Here is a 20,867-nt window from a genome sequence, read left to right as displayed (position 1 = left end):
CCTGAAAATTACTTTTTGAAGTGGTGGTGGTGGTGCTTACTACTACTACTACTACTACTACTACTACTACTACTACTACTACTATCCTATTTCCCCAAAAATAAGACCTAACCTGAAAATATGCCCTAGTACGATTTTTCAGGATACTCGTAATATAAGCCCTACCCCAAAAATAAGCCCCAGTGAAGTGAAACCCTCGTCCTCCACCCTTGTGCAGCAACCAGAAGAAGATGACATGACTGTATTTGAATAAATGTAGATTGTTGCACATTAAAAAAAAAACATCCCCTGCAAATGAGCCCTAATGCGTTTTGTGGAGCAAAAATTAATGTAAGACCCTGTCTTATTTTTGAGGAAACAAGTTGTTGTTGATGATGATGATAGCTCCCAGAATCCTTTGCCAGCCATTCAGGCAGGAAACGCTGAGAATTGTAGTCCAAAATTACCTCTTTCAAGTTCCAGTTTTAAGCACCAAGTGGAACTTATTTTTTGTTTCTGCCAATATGTGCGTTTATTGGCATTTAAAAATTGCTAACCTATCATTCCCCCTATGGCTACCTTGTGCGCCAACATTTCTCCTACTGTAGTAGCTTGATGTGGTTTCGACAATTTTATTTGTCTGTATGGAATGTTTATTTGTCCATAAAACAACCTGAGAGCTTTTTAGTAGGAATGTGGGAGAACACGCAAAATTAAAGAGGAAAATACAAGAGGCAACTGGGAGCCGTGTGAAGGATGTCCTCAGTTTCTCCATAAAACTAAATGGACCCCAAATATACTACGTAATTTCAGCTAGACTTTGCTCACCAAGAAATAAAGCAAATCACTTTCTGAGGTGTGTCAAGCATTACTGTATTTTTGCTCATTTTGTGTTCTCCTCAGAGCCAAATGCTGACATATTTTTTCCTGCATGGCACCCAGAAACATTGTTAAGATTTTCCTTAGACCAGATGATATGCACACTATATGTATGTCTTATATATTAAATATATAAATAAACACATAACATTCTCTCTTGGATGTCTCCTGACAACCAAAGAGTATTTTTTTTGTTATCAAACTATAAGTGTATCCATTCAAGAAGTTTAATTTTAAGAGAGAAATGTGAATGATGGGTTCAACGGTTGGGTTTTTCTGTTTGTTTTTTTTAATGAATTCCCCTCATAATTACATTAAGCACTTTGGGGAGGCAGCTGAATTCAAGATTGGCCATGAGGACGATCATTTTCCTGCTCTTTTGGGACCTATGAGGCAGTCCTGAGGTAAAGCGAACCTGCTTTCGGTGTGCTTCTTGCTGATTTTCTCACCCATATATGTACATATTTTATTTTAAGTTTACCCACATGCTGAGAGAGAAGATATAGGAAGGTGCTGAGGTGCGCTTATTGGGTTACTGTAAAAAAGATCCCTCGCCTTTTTCTCACAACGCTTTTTAAGAGGAAGGGAAAGTGAGCTTTTTCGACTTCACGGTTACGGGCGTCGTTTCTTTATTAATGAATTAATCAATCAATCAATAATATTCAACCCCTCCCTCGCCCTAGAGAAGCTTGACTGAGGTAAAGCGCGCGCTTTTCTGGGGTGGGCGGGGCGACGTTTTGTGGCCGTTTTTTTTTTTTTTACTCCTCTGTCTCGCCCCTCCCCCACCCCGCGAAGGTTGGCGCCAAATCGTCCCCTCCGCCGCCAGCTGGACTGCGCACGCGCCGTCAGCCCATCCGGGATCTTTCCCCCCCTTTCCACAAATAAATACTGTACAGTATATAGACACACCCCTCGCGCGACGTTCAGGGAACGCTGACCGCCGCGCATGCTCAGAAGGGTCGGGTCTAGCCAGGCCATCCAGCGGAAGTCAAGGGAGAGGCGGTCGCGGAAGGAAGCCGCGTGCAAATGCTTGGTTCCTCCGCTGCCTGTCTCTATCGTTTGTAGTGCCCTGTCTTTCTTGGGTGCTGCGGGTGCATAGGCTCACCCATCAGGCGGCTGCAAGCTTCCTTACGAGTAAGCCCCCTTAGACCTTCCACTTGAGCAATGTGCATGCATTCCCAGCAGGTTCCGGAAAAGTGACCCTTTTTTGCACCATAACTCTTAGAATCCAGCTTAGATCCATGGTGAATGATGGGTTCCAGAGATCCTGACTCCCCCCTCCCAAAAAAGTAACTTTTCCAAGTCAGTTAAGAGGATGAAAGGAGGCATAAACAGCCTTGCCCTACCTTCCACCTCGCCTGGCAAAAGAGTTTTATTCCTTTTTTAAAAAAATTCTAGCGTATCTTTCTCCCTGTCAGGACCCAAGGCAGATTACAACATGAATCTGAAAAGCAGATACCATTTTTTAAAAAGCCCAAACAACCCCCCCCCCAGTACTATTCGATAAATGATTATCACATGAAGACAGGTATAGAATTAACATGACTTCAGAGGGCTACCAACTTCTTAAAAGTAAGTGCCGTTTCTTCAGCCTGGGTTTGATGGCAGCATATTTCAGGATTAGTTTAAGAACCATTATTTGCACTGAGGCTAACAAAACAAGAACACTTTTATTTGCATTATTTATATCTTGTTATTAATGTCTAGTGTCAACAAAAGTTACAAAGTACAGGCATTAAAAGCGTTTAAAGGGGGCAGTAGCATTTTATTTAAAGAACTAATGGAACAGCTTAAAAAGAGCCTAAATCAAGGATTAAAGGCTTGAAAGTAAAGAAAAAGTTGCAAACAATAACAAGAGGTAGCAGAAAAGGGGGCAATGACCTCAAGCCAGTGAGGCGGGGGCACAGAATCAGCACTAGTCTGATTAAGTTAGACATCAGTTACGAGGATACACAAGTATCCCAGTACACTTACACCAGTCCAGTCCAGTCTGACATGGTATGAAGCAGTGCTCTGCTGGCACAAGGTGGGCAAAGGATCGCTTTGGTGGTGAGTGATCTTGTGTTTTGCTTTAGCTTTGCCCACCTCTTCGTAGCGCAAGAGGGGAGACTCTTTCAGCCAGAGGCCAGACTGAGTTTGAGAAATCTTATCTGGGACTGCTTTCCGCCGGGGAAGGGGGCTAAAGGCAAAAGGCTAGGCTCAGAGATACCAGCATACTTTAATCTTCATAAGCCTTCTTATCACCTGTGATTAAGCCTTAAGAGGTGCGTTTCTACCTTTTAGGAGGGGGAAAAAATCTGTGCAACCCCATTTATAATAGGGTCAACCTACAGCCAACTTGGGAATTCAAGGCCATATTGAGTGCCAGAGCCCAAGGTTCCCCATCGCTGCTGTGCCGCCTCCCCCCCAGCCAGTGTTTCTGCATCCTAAAACAGATTTAAAAAAAAAAGACAGCAAAAATGCTGTTATCTATTAACTGCTGAAGATTCCTCTGGGGTCAGAAAGCATAGCTGCAAAGACAAGTTGAAAAGCTGTCCGCTCTATTTGTTGGAAATTTGGAATAGGATATTCCTGTTAGTCTGTTGCAGGAAAACGGATCAAGATGTGTTGCAACCGATGAAGCTGGGTTGATCAAAGGGAACGCTGTGTGTGTCGTGTTTCAGAAACCTTCATGAAGATCACCCGTGATATTCTTCTACAGTAGCAGTTTCAAAAGAAGTACTGTAGCCGTGTTAGTCTGTGCTAGCTTATTCGGCAAAAATAAAAGAAAAATTAAAAGAAGACCAAAACGTTGTGGCACCTTAAGAGACCAACTGCTGTCTGAGGGAGGAAGTGGACTTGACTCATGAAAGCTCCTATTCAAAAGAAGCAGTTAATATTGAAAAGTGCCACAACATTTTGTCTTCTTTGTTTTTTATTTGTCTTCTGTTTTTGACTGACACAATACGCTTGTGGGCAAGTTGATCGAGACTAAGGAACTGGGTGCGTTTGTACCCAAAGAATACTCACCAAAGGCTCCTCGTCACAGAGAAGATAACAAGCAGGGTGCAGCAGAATTGTCTCGTAGAGCCTTAAACATCTCTATGGACCTCAGTGAAGGAGGAGAACGGGTACTAGTGGGCCTTTTAGAATTAGACCTCCTTCCCCCCCCCCCTTTTCTCTCTTCCCTACTTTCTTTTCTTGTTCTCTCCAGATCTTTTGTTTCATGACAAGCCATCCGTAGGTGGCAGCAACAGGCCTTTGGCCCGGATGCACGGTGAAAAATGCAGAGGAAGAAGTACTGTACATACTGTAGGTAGAAGGACAGGGGATATTTCTCAAATTGATAGATGACACCAAACCTGGAGGGAAAGGCAGGGTCAAAAATGAGTGTTCTTCTACTAGGCAAGCTAAGGCCTCCCCCAGAGTACAGGAGGAGGGCAGCCAGGAGATTTAAAACAAACTCAGGGACAGACTTCGAAGCAGACGCCATGGAGAACATGCCTTGCAGACCGTGGGGTGTGTGTGTATGTGTGTGTGCGCTGTGTGGGGAAGGTTTAGGCAGCCTCTGCAGGAAAAGGAACAGGCCGCTGGAAATGATGGGAAAGTGTTCCCACCGGAGCCCTTGAAAGAAGCTGCCAGTGGCCCGGACAGCCTTCCCCGAGGAGGTGCATTCCAGAGGTGGAGGACTACAACTCCCATGGTCCCCTCCCCCGAACCAGCCAGCGACATCTGCGGGACACCAGCTTAGGAGAGGGTGGGAGGCACAACCCTGGACCGGAGGGCCAAGTGACAACGTTAGAGCCTGGGAACTGAAAATCCACAGGTGGGCCATGCCCAGGTGTCGGAGGGCCGGCCCCCGTTCTCCCGGACGGTGCAAGGGGGCCCGTTCCTCGGGGGCGGTGGTGGGGTTAAATGAAAATGAAAAAGCTCGGCCAGGGGAGGCGGGTCACGAGGTCCGCTGCGAAGGCTGGTTCCCAAAATGGAGATTTCCGTCCCCATGAGTCACTGCATTGCCCGGGGAATCTTCCTGCGCTGGGATCAGGAGGCCGAAGGGAACCTCCTGGGCCCGAAAGGAAAGCGCAGTGCAAAGGCCGGGGGAGAGGAAGGGGGCCTCCGGAGGACCGGTCTTCCGCACGCGCCTACACCCCCCCTCCCCGGAGGGCTAAAGTGGCCCCAAGCTTTTGCACGCTCCACATTCAGAGAATGGCACCGCCAGCAACCTGCACGAGATTGTTTACACCCCTCGCACGCATGCGCGGACAGAGGAAAGGCGAGAAGCATTGTTCTGCGCGTGCGCGCAGCCCGGGCCCGCCGCTCTCGGAAACTACAGCCCCCAGGGTGCTTTCCGCACTCCGTCTTAGGGGAGTGAAGCCATGTGATCCTGGACAAATGTCCATATTGGGAGCTTTCTTAAAAATAATATTTTTTTTCCTTCTTTTCGTAACACAAAAGGAGCAATGTTGTCATTCGCCAGCGTCGTTCTACCCAAAGTACCGTCTAAAAATAGTTCTGTCCAATACTTTTGAGGCCTGCCGGATATCTGGACCACCAAGACCCGGGATGTTCACTTAGGAGGCTAAAGCACTGCCTGGGAAAAACACTGCTGCTTGGTTGGGACAATCAAGGTTTTGGAATGAGGGCTTTTAACTGAAGGTTTCTGTCAGGGGAAAAATATATCTGCTCGGCTTTTTAGCCCTGATTCAGGCGCTTGATTTAGACCGCCCTGGATAGAAAAGGACCTCCACTTTCTCGGAGGCGAGTGTTGAGCTCTGATTGGACACATGCATTGCCAAACGTCCTTCTATTGGCTGATATAGAAAGAAGAAGGCGGGACAAACCCGAGGGGAGGTTGCTTCTAGAGTACTCTGTGGGGAAGACTCTGATTCGCTCTAGATTCACGCGGGTGGAGAGAACGCTGAGCCGTGATTGGTCCCCGCGGCGAGGGGAAGGCGTGTCAAACAATGACCCCACCCTCCGCATATATAACTCCCGGACACAGGGGGAGCGTGCCATCTCGGGAAAGCGGGAGGCGCGAAGCGCTCTTCCTCCGGCGAGGGCTCAGGCCGCGCATGCGCTAGGAGCCAGGAGGAGCCGCAGCAGCCTCGTTGGAAGGTTGGCGAGCGAATGGCTGTGCGCGTGCGCGCCGGGACTTGACGGGCGGTCCGCACGGAGGCTGCGCGCGACGAGGCGGCGGGGCCTGCGCAGAAGCGAGGGGCCCGACGGCGCACGCGTCGGAGGGGCTTGCGAGGGGCGGAGAAAAAGAGCCCGAGACCAAGCGAAGCCGAGCAGCGGCACTAAGAGAGCAGCGGCGGCCGGACCCGCGCGAGGGATGATCGAGATGGCCACGGACAAGGAGGCCTTCCGTGTCCCGGCGCCGCCGCCGCCCCTCCTGAAGCCTCCGCCCCGAACGGGCAGCGGTGGGAGCGGCGGCGCGGCGGCGGCAGCAGCAGCAGCGCCGGCGGACGTGCCCCGTGGAGGGCAGCTGCCCCGCGGGGTGGCCGAGGCGGAAGGCGACGGGGGCGGCGGCGGCGGCCCGGCTCCCGGAGGCAGGCTGGAAGGGGAATGTGGCCCGCCGGCCCATGTCCCGGTGCCTCCGGGCGGCCAGCGGCGAGGGGGCGCGGCCGGCCCCCTGCCCAAGGAGGAGGACGGCGGCGGGACTGAGCTGCTGCAGCGGCCCCGCAACGGCTTCCAGCAGCCGCACCCGAGGGCCCCCGGCGGGGGGAAGAGGCGCAACAGCTGCAACGTCGGAGCTGGTGGTGGAGGAGGAGGAGCGGGCGGCGGCGGGGGGTTCAAGCACCCTGCCTTCAAGCGCCGGCGCCGCATCAACTCCGACTGCGACCCGGTCCTGCCCTCCGAGTTCCTGCTGGGGGGCAACATTTTCGATCCGCTCAACCTCAACAGCCTCCTGGACGAGGAGGTCAACCAGGCGCTCAACGCGGAGACCCCCAAGTCCTCCCCCCTTCCCGCCAAAGGCAGGGATCCTGTGGAGATTCTCATCCCCAAGGACATCACGGACCCCTTGAGCCTCAACAACGCTCAAGAGGACCCCCCGGTGCTGGCCTCCTCCCTCAAGACCGGGCGGAAGCGCCACCGCCACCGGGGTGCTCAGCGCGGGGCCAGCGTGGAGGGGGCAGCCAAGCCTGCACCTGGGGGTCCTGCTGTGTCTGCTTCGGGCCCCTCTTGCCCAAAGGCTTGCAATGGGGCCACCCCGCAACCCTATGAACTTAACACAGCCATCAACTGCAGGGATGAGGTGGTGTCTCCCCTCCTGCCTGCGGCAGGGGAAACCCAGCAAAGCCAGCAGGCCTCGGGGGATGGGGGCGTCACCCCCTCTTGTGCTTCCGTGGCCTCTTCCGCAAGCGCTGGGAGCCGTCACCACCGCAAACGGCGCAGGACTTGTAGCAAATCAGAAGGGTCAGGGGCCAAGCCACCGGGCGGTGGGGCTTCCAGTGACCCGCCTTGCAGAGCCAGCCCGGAGCGGGGGCGCAGCTTGCCCCGGTGCCGCAACCTCCAGGCGTCTTCCGCCCAGCATCCCCGGCGGCAGCCCCGGCACAAGTTCCAGTACGGCAACTACTGCAAATACTACGGCTACCGCAACCCCGACTGCGAGGACATCCGGTTGCGGGTGATGAAGCCAGAGTGGTTCCAAGGGAAAGAGGTGCTGGACGTGGGCTGCAATGTGGGACACCTCACCTTGAGCGTGGCCAAGAAGTGGGGGCCGGCCAGAATGGTGGGTTTGGACATCGATGGGGCCCTCATCCACTCGGCCCGCCAGAACATCCGGCACTACCTCTCTGAGGAGATGCAGCAGCAGCAGCAGGACGGCGAGGGCAAGGGGGCCACCCGTGCCAAGAAGACCTTCCCGGCCTCTCTCATGGCCAGCCGGGGCCCCATTGCTGCACCCAGAGTGCCCCAGGAGGGGGTGGACGCCACTGTCTTCCCCAACAATGTGATTTTTGTCAAGGTAAGGCACAGAAGATGTGCTGGGAAAGCCAGGCGGCGCCTTCCTGGATCTTGCTCTGCCAATTCCAGTTGGAGTTCCAGCTCCGTCCTGCTGCAGCCCTTGTGAGCTGCCTGCGGAGCAGCAAAGAGAGAGAGGGTGGCTTAACTGCTTCTGGGCTTTCCAGGTCCCACGGCTCCTGTACGGAAAGCGTGGCCGTGCTGAGAAGCTCCTTTGGGAACAGGTCGAACCGTGGTAGCCGCTTCCCTTCATACCACCTGCCAACATTGAGTTCATTTTCCCCAGAGTTCCCCAGTGGGTGGTGGAAGCCTTGGTGGGTTTTACAGTAAGGCAGAGTGGATGAAATTCAATGGTGTTTTTTAAAATCAAATGGGTTTATATTTTTTAAAATGATCTTTTGATTTAAAGGGTCAAAATCTGAGGGTTTGGATTTAAATCAATTTGATTTGCATCCGATCCAGCCCTAACAGCAGAGCTTCAGTGGGGTGGCCATGGTATGTGTCGGGGGTTCTGGCCATTGCAGTTCAGGCTCTGCTGCATGGACCTTGGTTTGCGTGCATCCGCATGTCCTTAAAGTATAACGATGCAACTGGAAGGGGAGGGACAGGGCTGGAAGAAGAGGAGGATTCTGTGCTCAAACATCCCCTCCCTTTGTTTCCAAGGCCACAGAAGGGGGTAGGAGGGAGGGTGTCTGGAGTGTTCCTTCCTCTGCCTCACTATCCATGGGGGAATTAGAAGGTCGGATCCTCCTGATAAGGAGCCAGGCTGATAGGAGTGGCCCTTCCTCCTTGCTTTAGAGAGAGGTTTGTGTGTGTTCTGAGCACACGAGGTTGTGGATCCATGATGGTGCTGCTCAATGTTTGGGGCCACCCAAGAACCTCCACTTTATAGAGTGAGAGGTCTACCTGCTTGGCATGCGGATGGGACTGGCTGGAAACCCCGATCGATCACGCCTCCAGGTGGGACTGGGAACTTGCCTGCCTTCCTGGCCCCCCTGGAGAGCCACGGTTGCCCCTTGGCAGCCCCGAAGTGAGCAGGGAGGAGCGTCCGGGCCATTTCCTAGGCTGAAGAGAGGAGAGTCGCCTCAAGGCAGTGGTGGCTCTTCCTAGCCACTCACCTCAGTGGGCTTCCTTTGAAGGGGGAATGGTGAACAGCCTCAGGCTGTCTCCACTGAACCGGGGTCAGGTTCAGAACATGCCACTTGGTGTCTCTTCGTTCCCCCCCCCCCCCCCGTGTCCATCTAAGCCAGGACTCTCCTCTGTTTTTGGGAAGCACCTGAACCCTCCCTTGCCCTGTGGCAATTCCTCTTCTGAGGGCTGCGGTGGCACAGAGCCTGAATGCAGATTGTCGTTCTCCCCCCCCCCCCCAAATTGTGTGTCCTCTGCACCTTGAGTGGCGTGGATGGTGCAAGGGGAAGGATGGTGTGTACTTCCCCCCCCCCCAAGAAAATTGGGGGGAAAGGCATCTTGGTGCCATCACCCTCCTCGTTCTGTTTTACCGGGGGGGGGGGGAGTGGCAGAGGCTGTTTCCCCCAAGTATGTCCCTTTCTTCAGGTGGGACCTATAGAGCTAGAATTGAGTGGGGCTCAGTTGTTTAGTGCTGCCACAACACTTTGTGCAGAAGGTCTCGGGACCTCTGGCTTGATGACTAGGCAGCAGGGGCTGGAAGAGCCTGGCCGAGGGGTGGGGTGGGGGCTACTGCTGGCCAAAGTAGGCCTCCCTGGGTGTGGAAAGCTGAGGTTCTGGCCAGGTGCTCCTCCACTTCCAAGGTTCATGTGGTGGCCAAAGCATTGGCAGCAAAGGGCACTGCATTAGCAGGCAGTCACCACAGGGCTTTGAAGGGGCTCTCCTATGGAAGGCCTTGCATTCCGGGGTTCAAAGCACTGCCTCTTTCTTCCATGGGTTATCGCAGCTTATTTGGCCGAAGAATTGGAGAGGAATTGCAGGTGGGGTGAGGGGAGGCCTTCAAGGTTGCAGGAGGGGAGGGGAGAAGGAGCGGGTTCCAGCGGATGGCACCTGAGCCCCCCTGTGCAGGCAGAAACCGCCAAAGCAGGGAGAGGGAGCAGAGAGCAGTTATGGAGCATTCGGCCCCAGGATTTCCTGGCTGCATTTCCTGAGCCCTGGGCTGAGTGGGGTTTCCAGTCTGGCTTCAACCCCAGAGATGTGTTGGGCTGGCAAGGACGAGCACTGCCCCCCTTCCCCCCCTGACATCCCAAGGGGGGGGGTTGCTCATGGCTTCCTGGGCTCAAGCTAGAGAAGTGAGTAGAATCTGTTAGGATTGGGGCCTTTGATGACTGCATTGTCACACAGGCCTGTGTAGGTGCTACCGGTTCGTTTCCCTGCCATCCTGCACTATGTAGGGAGAGGATCTTGGCCAGCCAAGGCTGCTCTCTCCCTCCCCCCCCCCCCCCCGCACCGGCCATGTTTCTGTAGGAGGCAAAAAGGCCTCTGCCTAAATCTCTTTTCCCGTTTCAGCTGCCCAGCCAGGGTCTCCTCCTTCCTTTTTTTGGAGGAAGCGACTGTTTGCTGAGGGTCCCGGGAGGTGGTGCTGGGGGTGGCCTCTTAGCCGCCCTGCGACTCCCAATGAGGGGAGCCAGTAGGTCGGATGGATTCGCTTGTCTTGAGCTCTGCCATGGGAGCTCTCTGGTTTCCCCTGGAGGGACGTCCAGCCATCAGCGGGAAGAGGGGCTGCCGCTCTTCCCTCAGCTGAAGGCCTTCCTGGGTGCTCCAGAGAGGCTTTGCCAGCACAGGTCAGGATCTTCCCTGAGCACCAGATGTCCGCAGAGAAGAGAACTGAAGGAGCCACCTTTTCTCCTTTTCCTCTTCTGCTTCTCTCTCTCTCTCTCTGCCTCTGCCCTTCGAGTGTGGGAGAGAAATGCTTTGGATTCTTCTGATGTCCCATCCCCCCCGCCAGGTGCTTCATTGCAGGCCAGGCTTGCCATAGTAGGTGGGGGAATCTTCTGCCTTGCAGAACCCAGGCTGGAGTGGGTGCTGTGTGGCCCCAACCTGTCTGCTTTCCTCTCCTTTTGGGCGGCAGCTGCTTCTAGGCTTCCATCAGGCCCTTCTTGCTTCACAGATGTTTAGCCCGTTTGCTGTCTAGGAAAAGCCGGTGCTAGAGCTGCAGTGGGCACCAGAGCCTCCCAGCGAGAGGCTGCCAAGGGCTGAGTTGTGTGGTGCTGGGAGACAAAGAGGGGAGGGAGGGGAGGGTGGGGTGGGTGAACCACGTACGTGCCCCTGTGCTGCTCCCCCCACAGTCACGTCCCTCCAGGAGATGAAGCCAGCCTTCCCTCTGCTGCCCCTGGCCTTGAAGCCGCGATGGTGTGTGTGTGTGTGTGGGGGGGTTTCGGGTGGGATGCCTTGCCTTGGGCCAGCCCCACAGCTGTAGGCAGTCCTGCCCTCTTCCAGGTGGGCCTTGACCTCCCTTAGGCTGCACCAGCGCTCTGCTTTTGTGTGTGTGAGTCAGAAAGTCTAGTTGCACACATGGCCCCATGTGGCTGCCCCATTGTATCAGCAAGCAGCTTGGGGTGGGCTGGGGAGGTTGTTGCTGCATTGAAGTGCTCAGAAGGCTTTCCCCGTTCATTAACCCTAATGACCACCCACCCACCCCAGCCTTTTGCCTGGCTTTGAAGCCGGGCCCCAGGCACGGAGCGCTGTTGAGTGGCTAACGGCTCCTGTGCCCTCCTCAGCAGCTCGGAAGGCGAGAGGAAGGCAGGCCGCTCTGTATCCTCTCCCATCCTTTGGGCTTTTTGGTCCGGTTTGCCCCAGGAAATGAGACCTAGGCCTTGCGGTGCGGGGGGGGGGAAGGGTTGCAGTGCTTTTCTGGGTTTGGTGGTCTGTCGTCCTGGAGCCCTCTGTGAGGGAGGGCTGGCACGTGGGCTCCTGGAAGGCGGGGGAAGCTGCCTGCGAGGTGGGAAGAGGTCTCTCTCCGGGGCTTGCTTGTCTGTCAGTGCTGGGAGAAGCCCCTGTATTTGGATGAGCACTGTGCTGCATGGTGGTCCCGAGGACCCCTGCCCAGGACGAAGATTCCTGCCTCCAGTCCATCCAGGGGGTGGGCCCGTTTGGCAGGGTCCCTGCTGAGAGGACGCTTCTCTCTCTTCCACCACAGGGCAACTACATTCTGGAGTGTGACGAGCTGCTGGAGGCTCAGAAGCCAGAATACGACGTGATCCTCTGCCTCAGCCTCACCAAGTGGGTCCACCTCAACTGGGGCGACGAGGGGCTGAAGCGCCTGTTCCGGCGCCTCTATCGCCACCTGAGGCCGGGAGGCATCCTGGTCCTTGAGCCCCAGGCCTGGTCGTCGTACAAGAAGAGGAAGAATCTGACGGTGAGCTGGCCGGCCCCTGGCTGCCTAAGGGGACGCCCCAACTGCCTGCAGGCCTGCTTTCCTCCTCAACCGATTGTGCTTTAGGACAGTTTGGGTCTGGTGGGTGGGGTCGCGGGGAGGAAGCCACCCCTCGTTGCTCCCACCACAGCAGAGTTTGCCAGTTCTTCCTTTGCCCAAGGCAGCCGGGAGCGTAATGTTCTGGCCTAGCCAGAAGCTGCATGCCGGGCCGCGGGAGGATCTCCCCAGCGCAAGGCCAAGCCATCTGCTTCTTTTGTTTGAGGAGCGCCCAGAGAAGGGAGCCTGTGGATGAGGGCCAGCAGTGGGTGCTGCAGGCCCTGTCATGCCATAAGGCTTTGTTACTGCTTAGATCGGGGCTCCGGTGTCGATACCAAGCAGGTAGATAAAGGCAACGTTTGCTTTTGTTTTGCTCTGAGAAAGCCTGTGCAACCGAATGGCCGGAACCACTTTCTTGCACTTTGGAATTAAGAAGGCAGGGGCTGTTGGGGAGGGTTCGGTGCCAGGAAGGGACTGCTCGGAGTTGTACCAACTGAGTGCCCAAGCGCTGGCGTTGCCAGAGCAGAATTTACGTGTCCTGGAAGGGGTGCTCCCTTGTTTTTGGCTGAACCCACAAAATACATAAGGAGAGGCATTCATGGGGATATTTTAAAAAGAGACGGTTAAGGCCTGAAATCCGCTTGTCTTAATCCCCGGCATGTGGGGATGTGGCTGTGATTCCCGGGGGGCGAGGACGGACCCTGTCCTCTATCTGGGCCAAGCCTGCCCAGCCTTCTGTGCATCGTCAGGCTTCCCCTTCCACTCTGCGACCACTGCTTTGGCCTTGCTATTTCGAGCCCATTGGGTTTCAGCAAGGTCCGCCCGGCCCTTTCGTCCACCTAGGTAATCATAGAGAACTCAGCTGTGACATTCTCTTCCCTGGACTCCACTCTTTTTTCAGGAAACGATATCCCGGCATTACCACCGAATCAAGCTGAAACCAGACCAGTTTCCCTCTTACCTGACTTCATCTGAAGTTGGATTCTCCAGTTACGAACTGGTTGCCATGCCGAGGAATACATCAAAAGGTGAGTTGGGGATGGGGGACAAATGCAGCTCTTTGCAGCAAACTGGTAAACCCCGAATCACGCTCTTGGGCTTTGAGGGTATGGGTATTTTCTATGCTTTGACCCAACTCTGGGAGGCCATGGAAGACAGGCGGGCCTGGCGTGCTCTGGTCCATGGGGTCCCTAAGGGTCGGACACGACTAAACGACTAAAAATCAACAACAATTTTCTATGCACTGTTTTGTTACAGGAAGGTGAAATTCACATCCTTCAAGAGCCCAGCCCTGGGTCTGGTGGGGGAGGGGCCATGGGGGCTCTTTTGGTCTTTTTGCTGTTGGCCTGTTCTCAGGGGCTGAAGGGGGGAGAGGTGTAGGCCATGCCACCCTGAGCACCAAAGATGCCCCGCCCTGGCCTTTCTGGTGGGGGGGGGGGAGCGTAAAGCTCTCAAAACGCCCTATGCTGGCTGGGCTGTTCTGGAACTGTAGCCTAGAAAAGAAATGCTCTTAAGTCTTGGCACTGCAAGCATCGTTCAAGGCATCCTAGACGGAAATGGGCAGGAAGGGGAGGGAGGTGGGCCAGTTGGCCGCAGAGGTCCTTGGCGCCCTGTGGAAATGCTCATTGCGTTGCTATCCATTGAGGTGACTCTTGTCTTGACCGGCTGCCGGATGCTTATGTTGTCCTGGGTTTCAAGTCTGCCTCTCCGGTAACAAAGTGATCTGAAGCGAGGAGGCCGGGAAGCTTCCAGCGCGGCTGTCCTTCTGCATTCAAGACCGGCAGCAGCACCACCGGCAAGCAAAGCCCTGGGCAGGAAGGCCGCCCTTGAGGCCAGGTGCCAGGGAAGCTTCGGCGCAGGATCGCAGCCACAGGGAAAATGTGTTTCTGAGCAAACGGTGTGCATGAAACAACTTTTCTCTCCCCCCCCCCCCCCGCCCAGGAAAACATGCTTTGGAGGTTCCCGTTGCCTAAATTGAGAGGTATTGTTGTTTACTGTGGACGGGGTGGAAGGTTTCTCCTCCAGTGAGACATGCTTGGCATTTACCTGGGTGTGTTTGTGTGTCGTCCCCCTCGTGTGCACAAAATACTTAACTCCAACTCTCGCCTTCTGACTGGCTGCTTCTCCTTGCAGGATTCCAGCGCCCCATCTATCTCTTCCACAAAGCCTGCCCCGGAGGCCGCTGAGGAACTCTGCTGCAGCAGGAGCGCCAGCCTCTCCTCCTTTGATTTGCCCAGGCTGGGGGGTGAGGGGCCGGCGGGCCCCGGCAGCTGAATGTTGGACACTTCAAGAGGGGGACAGGAGCCTTTCAGAAACTCCAGGTGGGGGCTGAGCTGACTGTTGCCGCTCTCCTGGACGAGGGGGCCGCCCTGCGAGCTCCTCTAATTGGCTGCAGCCAGAAGTATCTGGAGACTGGGGGTTAATGGGAACGAGCAGTGCATTGGGAATTGCTCAAAGCCGAATGCGAAGTACTGCTGGGAAGAAATGGGGAAGGAAACAGTTCACTCCATGGGCGCTGGGTGAGAACAGGTGTGGTGGCGGGGGGGGGAGGTATGTGTCCCTTTTTTTTTTCTTTTTTTTTTTCTTTTTTCTTTTTTTTTGGCAACCCAAGCCTGTATCAAGGTGGCTTCCCTCTCCCAGTTTCCTACTGAATTGCTAGCAGGTGGAAAGCCAGAATCCCTCCCTCTCAAATCCTTTTTCATCTCTGTCCATGAGCACAGGAAGCAGTAAGAGCATCGTGCATCAGCAGAGCCGACCTGGAAGGAAATGGCCCCTGGCTTGGGCTATAAACCTCTTTGTCACAGGAGTGGATCTGTGGCCAGCGGAGGGGGGGGGCGCTAGCACAAGCCAGGTAACCTCTTTCAAAGCAGGCCTGCTGACATATTTTCCTTGCCAGTGTGTTGGCTGTTGGCTGGCAACCCCCTCCCCATTTCTGCAAAAGGAAGGAGATCTCCGCATCTGTCGGAAGCAGCAGCAAAGACTTGGTCCCTCTGTCTCGCACGTGTCGGGGGCCCAGAAGACTTCACATTGGCAGCCAGCGGAGAGGAGCTGTGTGTGTGCAGACTGAGGTGGGGGCCAGCCAAATGAACTACTTCTCTCTGCTGTTAGAGAGAAGGAAAAAAAGAATGCTCTGCCCTTCCCTCCAGCCCCCTACCCCATATAGGTGTGTGTGCACGTGCACACACATGTTACGACATTAGTTGCTGGTAAGCGCCTCCTTTACAGGCAGCAGCCCATTGATTTGACTTTTAAGAGGCAACCACCCACCTGGAAAGCAAAGCATGGATGATGACGATGTGCCTTTCGGCACCCAGCCAGCCAAGGGCTGAGTTGTTGTTTTTTTTTTTATGAGCACAAAACTGGGCCCCTGGGGTCTCCCAGGTATTTCAGAATACCCCGTGGGAGCGATAGGACCAGACAGACAGACAGACAAAAAAAAAGCTGTAGGCCAAAGGAGGCACCCACCCCTCTTCAGACAGAATCGTCCCCTGGAATGTGGCTCTTTCTTCCACATTTGCTCCAGAAGAAGCAAAAAGGGTCTGTGGTTTTGTTTTTTCCTTCCCCTTTTTCTTTTTTTTTGTCTCAGCACACTTTGTGATGTATGCTCGCTTGGGAAGGAGGAAGAGGAGAGCCCCTGGCACCCATCCCCTGGCCCTAACCACCTACTACCTGCCCTGACCGTCAAGGGGTTGCACGATCCCTTGAGGAGAGAGGGAGGCCCCCACTGCCTTCCCCTCAGTGGTAAATGGCCTCACTGGGTGGCAAGCCGTGAGATCCCAATGCCTGCCAGCTGTGACACCGCGGGAGCTGCCTTTTGGAGGGCCCGGAGGAGATGGCCTGTCCTGTGTGCCGCCATGCGACACCCCCCCCCCCCATGTAGCAGGGAGCGCCTGCTACAAGCTGGAGTTTTATCTTTACAAAGATGTTGATTCTATATATAAATAAAGCCTACAGATTATTACCAGCGGCTGTCCTGCTTTGGGTAAAAAGCTTGGCTGAAGCCTGTGAGTGTTAAACCATAGTGGCCTCTTGTGTCCAAGGAGAGGTGGCAGGGTGGCTGAAAAACGGGCAGGCAGGCAGGTGGGCGTCCTCCAAGCACAAGCCAACTGCCTGTTGCTGCTTGAAGTAAAATCATCCGATGGGGAGAGAAACCAGAAGGACGGATTGCGGTGACGTTTTATGTACAAAACAGGCAAGGGAGAGGGAACTACCTGGTGGATAAATAGCCTCAAACAAAGCACTTGGGAGGAGTCCAGGTTTTACAGGGCAGGGACCACCACCACCACCACCCCCCCCCCGGCCCCTTCCCTCTCAACTGTCCCACTGGTGGAGCTTTCGGTACATAAAGAACGTGGTGGATGGATCCCGTGTCTGAGGTTGTAGCTTCAAGGGTGGCAGTCCTTCCACCTCCAGGTAGGGAGTCTCCGTGAACAGCTCCTCTGGGTTGTAAAATGCCAGCAGATCCGGTCCTGTGCCGTGTGCCTCCTAGGAGGAACCGGGAGCCAAATGTCGAGGTTAAGGTGACAAGGAGAACGCTTGCGTCTTTCTCGGGGGGGGGGGGCTATGCATCCTATGTGCTAGGGCGGCCCCTCCCCCATTGCTGGAGAACAAAGTGGGCCAGCCTGCCTGACAGTGGCTGCCCTCCCCACAGGTGTTGGGATTACAAGTCCCAGAACCCCTCAGGAAGGGCGGATACAGCGCTGGAGCTTTTTAGAGGGTGCTACGGTCAAGGCTGGCGGGCCTTTGGACTGACCTGCCTGGCTTCAGGACGGTGCCGGACAAGGGCGAGTTTCTCCTGCACAACCGAGCTGAGCAATTCCTCTTCTGGGACGTGGAGGCTGACGAGTCCGTGGTAGAGTTGCTGGTCCCGAGGGATGTTCACGCCTGCAAGACCCCAGAGAGAAAGCTGGAGTTCTGCCGAGGATGGCAAAGACCCCATTCTGCCCAAGAAGGATTGGGAATGGTTTAAAAGAGTCTGCTTCTCTATAAAACAGAGAGTGTTGTAATTAAAAGAAACGTGGGTGGCAGAAAAAACACCCAACATGACACCACGGAGGTTGCAGAAGCAGCAATAAACGGCGGTTAAAGCCAACCAGATGACATCCGTAAGAACAAAAGGGCCTCTATCAGCCGGGGATGATGGAACCACCAGGCTTCCGAAGTGACACAGAGATAAGAGTTCGCCAGGACTTTACCCAGGAGATCCCATGGAAATGCAGGGCATGGAAAGAATCCTGTCCCAAACTGTCAGGATTCGCTGTGGCCAAGCAGAGCAAACAAACCCAAGGCTGGACGGAAGAGGGGTCTGATCTGATTCTGACGCGGCTGAGCCTTGTGAGAGAGAGAGAGAGAGAGGAGGAGGAGGAAGAGGAAGCTGCCCATGGCCCAAAGGGAAAGTGGTGAGATTTCCTGCCTCTGGGGTTTCTCAGCCCGAGGCTGGACGCTTCTCGGTCTGGAACGGTTTCGCTCTGGGTTCCTTGCACTGGAAGGAGGCTGGCGTAGGTCGCCATTTCTATGATTCTGCAGCATATCCTGCTGTACTGCCTCCAGTCACTAGATGGCAGGCGACCCTCACCAACAGGTTTACTCCCGTCAAATCACCCAAACAAAGGTGTTTCTGGAGTGGAAGGATCAGCCCAGCCCCGTGCCATCCCTCGGACACCGAAGGCACACCCACTCTTTGGCTACTGCCTTGGGTCCTTTTGGGGAGAAAATATTTTCAACAAATAAAAATGCCGCCTTGCTCCTCCCAGGCTTAAAACCAAGGAAAAGTGCAGACCAGAGCTGGCAGAGCCAGAGTGAACGTGAGGAAATTGGGTTTTTTGCACTGAAACACGGTCCCTTACAAATGCCGAGAAGGAAAGGGAACGTCACACCTACGTCAGTGTCTTCTGCACACACACCCAAGGCTCTTGATGGTGCCTGTGAGTGAACACTGCCCCTTCGCCATGCACCCTTTGCTTTAAAAATCTTAACTACTGCTGCTGCTGCTTTACCTGCGCTCAAGTCACGATCACTGATGTGTTTAATGTGTGCTAGCAAATCAGCCTGGCTTCCCGGAGGTTGGGCGCCTCCTGTCCTTTAAGGAAAGTGACCCTCTTGTCTTGCCCGAGGCCACAGTGGTGAGCAGCCTTGAGGCAGCACACCTCTACACAGCCACAAAAGGGGCTGCCCCACGGCAGCCGCAGGGAGGCAGGCCTCCAGCCGTGGCCCTTGGATGCCATTCCCCTCTCCAAAGGGGATGGAATGGACCCGTCTTGGTTTACGTCAGAAGCACTGCCGTACAGATAAAAAATATTTCAGACAATTATAAAACACAGCTTTAAAAAGGCACCTGTTGGAGTGGAACCAAGGAGCAAGCTAAGAAATTTAGAAGGATCTGGAGATTATAAATGGGTCTTTGATGGAGGGTGGGAAATCTGCACCACGTGGATCGTGGTGGGAAGAAGACGTGGCATATAGACCGTCCCTAACATCTGCCACTTCCCAAGTCCTTATATGTGCAGCCAACCCAAAGAAGGGCCGTTCTTTATGGCAAAGCGGATCACCGGTAGGAGCCTGTTTTCCAGATCGTTTTGGTGCCAGTAAAGATGTTCACAAAAGAAGGACTTAGAACCACCACCCTCTCCCCTTTCGAAGATCTATGACGCTGTGTTAAACAACTACTATGAACTCACCTTCACTCACTCGAGCTTCCACAGCACAACGGGTGACAAAGGAGCGTTGCACCAGCTCCTCTGCCGCCTGCTGAGCATTGAAGCCCTGCTCTCGCGCGGCCTGCACCTCTGCTCCCAAAGCCAGAGTGCTGTGGGGAACGGGGACGGCCAGCGGAGCAGGGGGCGGCTGCAAGTCCACCCTGGCCGAGCCATCCCGGGTCTGCTGCTTCGGTGTGACGGGGAGCTGGGGGCCCTCAGAGTTGTTACTCTGGGTCTCCTCCGGCGGCTTGGGTGGATCGAGGCTGATTGATCCCAGCCTGAAACGAACCTAGAAGGAAGTAGAGGTTCTGCTTAATTTGCAAGACCAGGCTGGGGGGGGGGGGAAGGAATCATTTCCCACCCCTTTCTAAAGATATGCCGGGCAGTGGCTCTACCGGCACTTGGTGGGCAGAAGAGCCCTTTACACATGCTCTGAACGGCTCTCCAGGTTCAACGTATTCAGGAGCTGAGCGCCCAGGCACTAGAAAGCCCTCTTGCCAGCAATAACGCCTGTAGGCAGAACCCCAAGTTCAAATCCAGGTAGGCGGGAGTTCTCTGCAGGAGGGCTTTGCATGGTGCTTCAGCTTTCCCAGCCCAACTTATCATTTTCATTCACTGCATTTACAACCCCCCCCCTCTCCCCCAGGAGCTCAAGATGGCATATACACGGCCTTCCTCGTCATCCCTTCCCACCCCACAACCACCTAGTGGAGTCGGCCAGACGGGTGAGGATAAAAGAGTGGGCCCCACTTGAGGTGAGGTTGCCCTTTTAAAGTTTCGTGGCCAAGTGGAGATTTGAACCCAGGTCTCCCAGATCTTAGTGCAACCCTCCATCCAGCCACCTGCCTCACTGCCAGGGCGGAGGCACCTCCCAGCAGGTGGGAAGCCCATCCTCCTTGTTCTGGCCCCCTGCCCCCATCATCCCCTCCCCAAAGAGACCTGTCTCCGCGGGAGCTTCCCCTGCCCGTGTTGCCGAAGGATCCCGCTGCCCGTTTTTCTAGTGCTGTCCCGCTCGGGGGTGAGGACGACCTCTGGACTGGGGGCCAGGCCCAGGCTCTGTGGGGCTGGCAGTGGGGTGGGCGCGGCACAGGGGAAGCTGTCCCTGTCATCTCCATGGGGAAGGCCGGAGGCCGCAGCCATTGGGGCCGACAGACAAATGGACGGACGGCGCAGGAAGGAAGGAAGGACCGGCAGCAACCTGCAAAAAGGAGAGAGACGGGAGAAGCTGGCAGGCCTGCTGGCGGAGCGGGCCTTGGGGTCTCGCTTCCAAGGCACCTCAGAACGCCAGCTTGGGGACCTTGCTCTTTGGACTAGAAGTCCCAGAATCCCCCAAGAGGAGGAAGGGAAGCATGAGGGGTGGGGAGAGCCGCTGCCTTTGGGGGACTGGTGGGAAGCAGGAGCCTGGAGGGATACAGGCGGGCTCCCGAGTCTCACCACCACCCGAGGGTCAGGGGGTCTTTTGGGGAAGCGGGGACTACAACTCCCAGCATCTCCCAGCCAGCAGGCCTACACTGAGTTCTGGGCTTTGTAGTGCAAATACAACCTGGCTGAGCCTTACTGTCTGAGAGATGCTGGGAGTTGTAGTCCAAAAGGTCAGCAGGGCAAATTCGGCTTGCAGGGGATTCTGGGAGATGTAGTCCGTCTCCCCCCCCCCAAAAAAGGCCTTTTCCGCCCTCCGGCCAGCCTGCCCGCCTTTGCCTTCTCCTTCCCCACTTTCCCACCCATCGACCCACCCTCTGCATTCCTGGGGGTGGAGATCGTTCCCAGCCCCTCCACTGGCCCGCCGCCCCCTCCCCCGCTCCCGCATGTTTCGAATCCAGGCCCGGCACTTTTTTTTTCTCCGCCAAACTCAACTTTTTCCCTCTTGTCCGGACTCAGCTGGGGACGGTTGCGGAGGAACAGGAAGGGGCGGCCCGGCGTTCAATCCAAGATGGCGCCCGTCCTGAAAACGCCCTATCCCAAGACATTGGTGCCTATGGAGTCGTCCGGCACGA

The 20,867-nt window shown here is 55.2% G+C and overlaps 3 protein-coding genes across 5 annotated transcripts in view; 1 reads left to right on the top strand and 2 right to left on the bottom strand.

Annotated features, from left to right (window-relative positions):
- Positions 1-1,751, bottom strand: part of ZCWPW1 (zinc finger CW-type and PWWP domain containing 1) — a 28,803-nt gene extending 27,052 nt beyond the window's left edge. For 2 of the 3 annotated variants that reach the window (XM_072977249.2, XM_078378178.1), the window contains exon 1: positions 1,344-1,743. The gene's annotated coding sequence lies outside the window, so the exon portion shown is untranslated. Of the gene's footprint in view, positions 1-1,343 lie in introns of all 3 variants that reach the window. The other variant, XM_072977250.2, reaches the window with a different exon arrangement.
- Positions 1,752-5,840: 4,089 nt separating this feature from the next.
- MEPCE (methylphosphate capping enzyme) lies at positions 5,841-16,139 on the top strand. Its single transcript, XM_072977247.2, has 4 exons — positions 5,841-7,804; positions 11,906-12,124; positions 13,080-13,206; positions 14,312-16,139. Exons 1-4 carry the CDS (start codon positions 6,170-6,172, stop codon positions 14,362-14,364), a joined length of 2,034 nt encoding a protein of 677 aa, XP_072833348.2. The 5' UTR covers positions 5,841-6,169; the 3' UTR covers positions 14,365-16,139.
- Positions 15,509-20,867, bottom strand: PPP1R35 (protein phosphatase 1 regulatory subunit 35). Its single transcript, XM_020799811.3, has 5 exons — positions 20,728-20,867; positions 19,813-20,071; positions 18,856-19,162; positions 16,932-17,062; positions 15,509-16,663 (listed from the first exon to the last, which is right to left on the bottom strand). Exons 2-5 carry the CDS (start codon positions 20,011-20,013, stop codon positions 16,490-16,492), a joined length of 813 nt encoding a protein of 270 aa, XP_020655470.3. The 5' UTR covers positions 20,014-20,071; positions 20,728-20,867; the 3' UTR covers positions 15,509-16,489.

Source organism: Pogona vitticeps, chromosome 6 (genome assembly GCF_051106095.1).
Source record: "Pogona vitticeps strain Pit_001003342236 chromosome 6, PviZW2.1, whole genome shotgun sequence".
In the NCBI taxonomy this organism is placed as follows: domain Eukaryota; kingdom Metazoa; phylum Chordata; class Lepidosauria; order Squamata; family Agamidae; genus Pogona; species Pogona vitticeps.
The sequence above is the reverse complement of the archived record's forward strand: the minus strand, read 5'-3'. Positions and strand labels throughout refer to the sequence as shown.

Bases quoted from the DNA above. Each gene is read 5' to 3' on its own strand.
- MEPCE (XM_072977247.2), top strand. From the start codon at position 6,170: ATGATCGAGATGGCCACGGACAAGGAGGCCTTCCGTGTCCCGGCGCCG. The intron at 7,805-11,905 runs GTAAGGCACAGA...CTTCCACCACAG, and splicing joins ACAATGTGATTTTTGTCAAG to GGCAACTACATTCTGGAGTG. The intron at 13,207-14,311 runs GTGAGTTGGGGA...TTCTCCTTGCAG, and splicing joins GCCGAGGAATACATCAAAAG to GATTCCAGCGCCCCATCTAT.
- PPP1R35 (XM_020799811.3), bottom strand. From the start codon at position 20,013: ATGGCTGCGGCCTCCGGCCTTCCCCATGGAGATGACAGGGACAGCTTC. The intron at 19,163-19,812 runs GTCTCTTTGGGG...ACTTCCTTCTAG, and splicing joins GGAAGCTCCCGCGGAGACAG to GTTCGTTTCAGGCTGGGATC. The intron at 17,063-18,855 runs GTGAGTTCATAG...GGGGTCTTGCAG, and splicing joins GGAAGCTCGAGTGAGTGAAG to GCGTGAACATCCCTCGGGAC.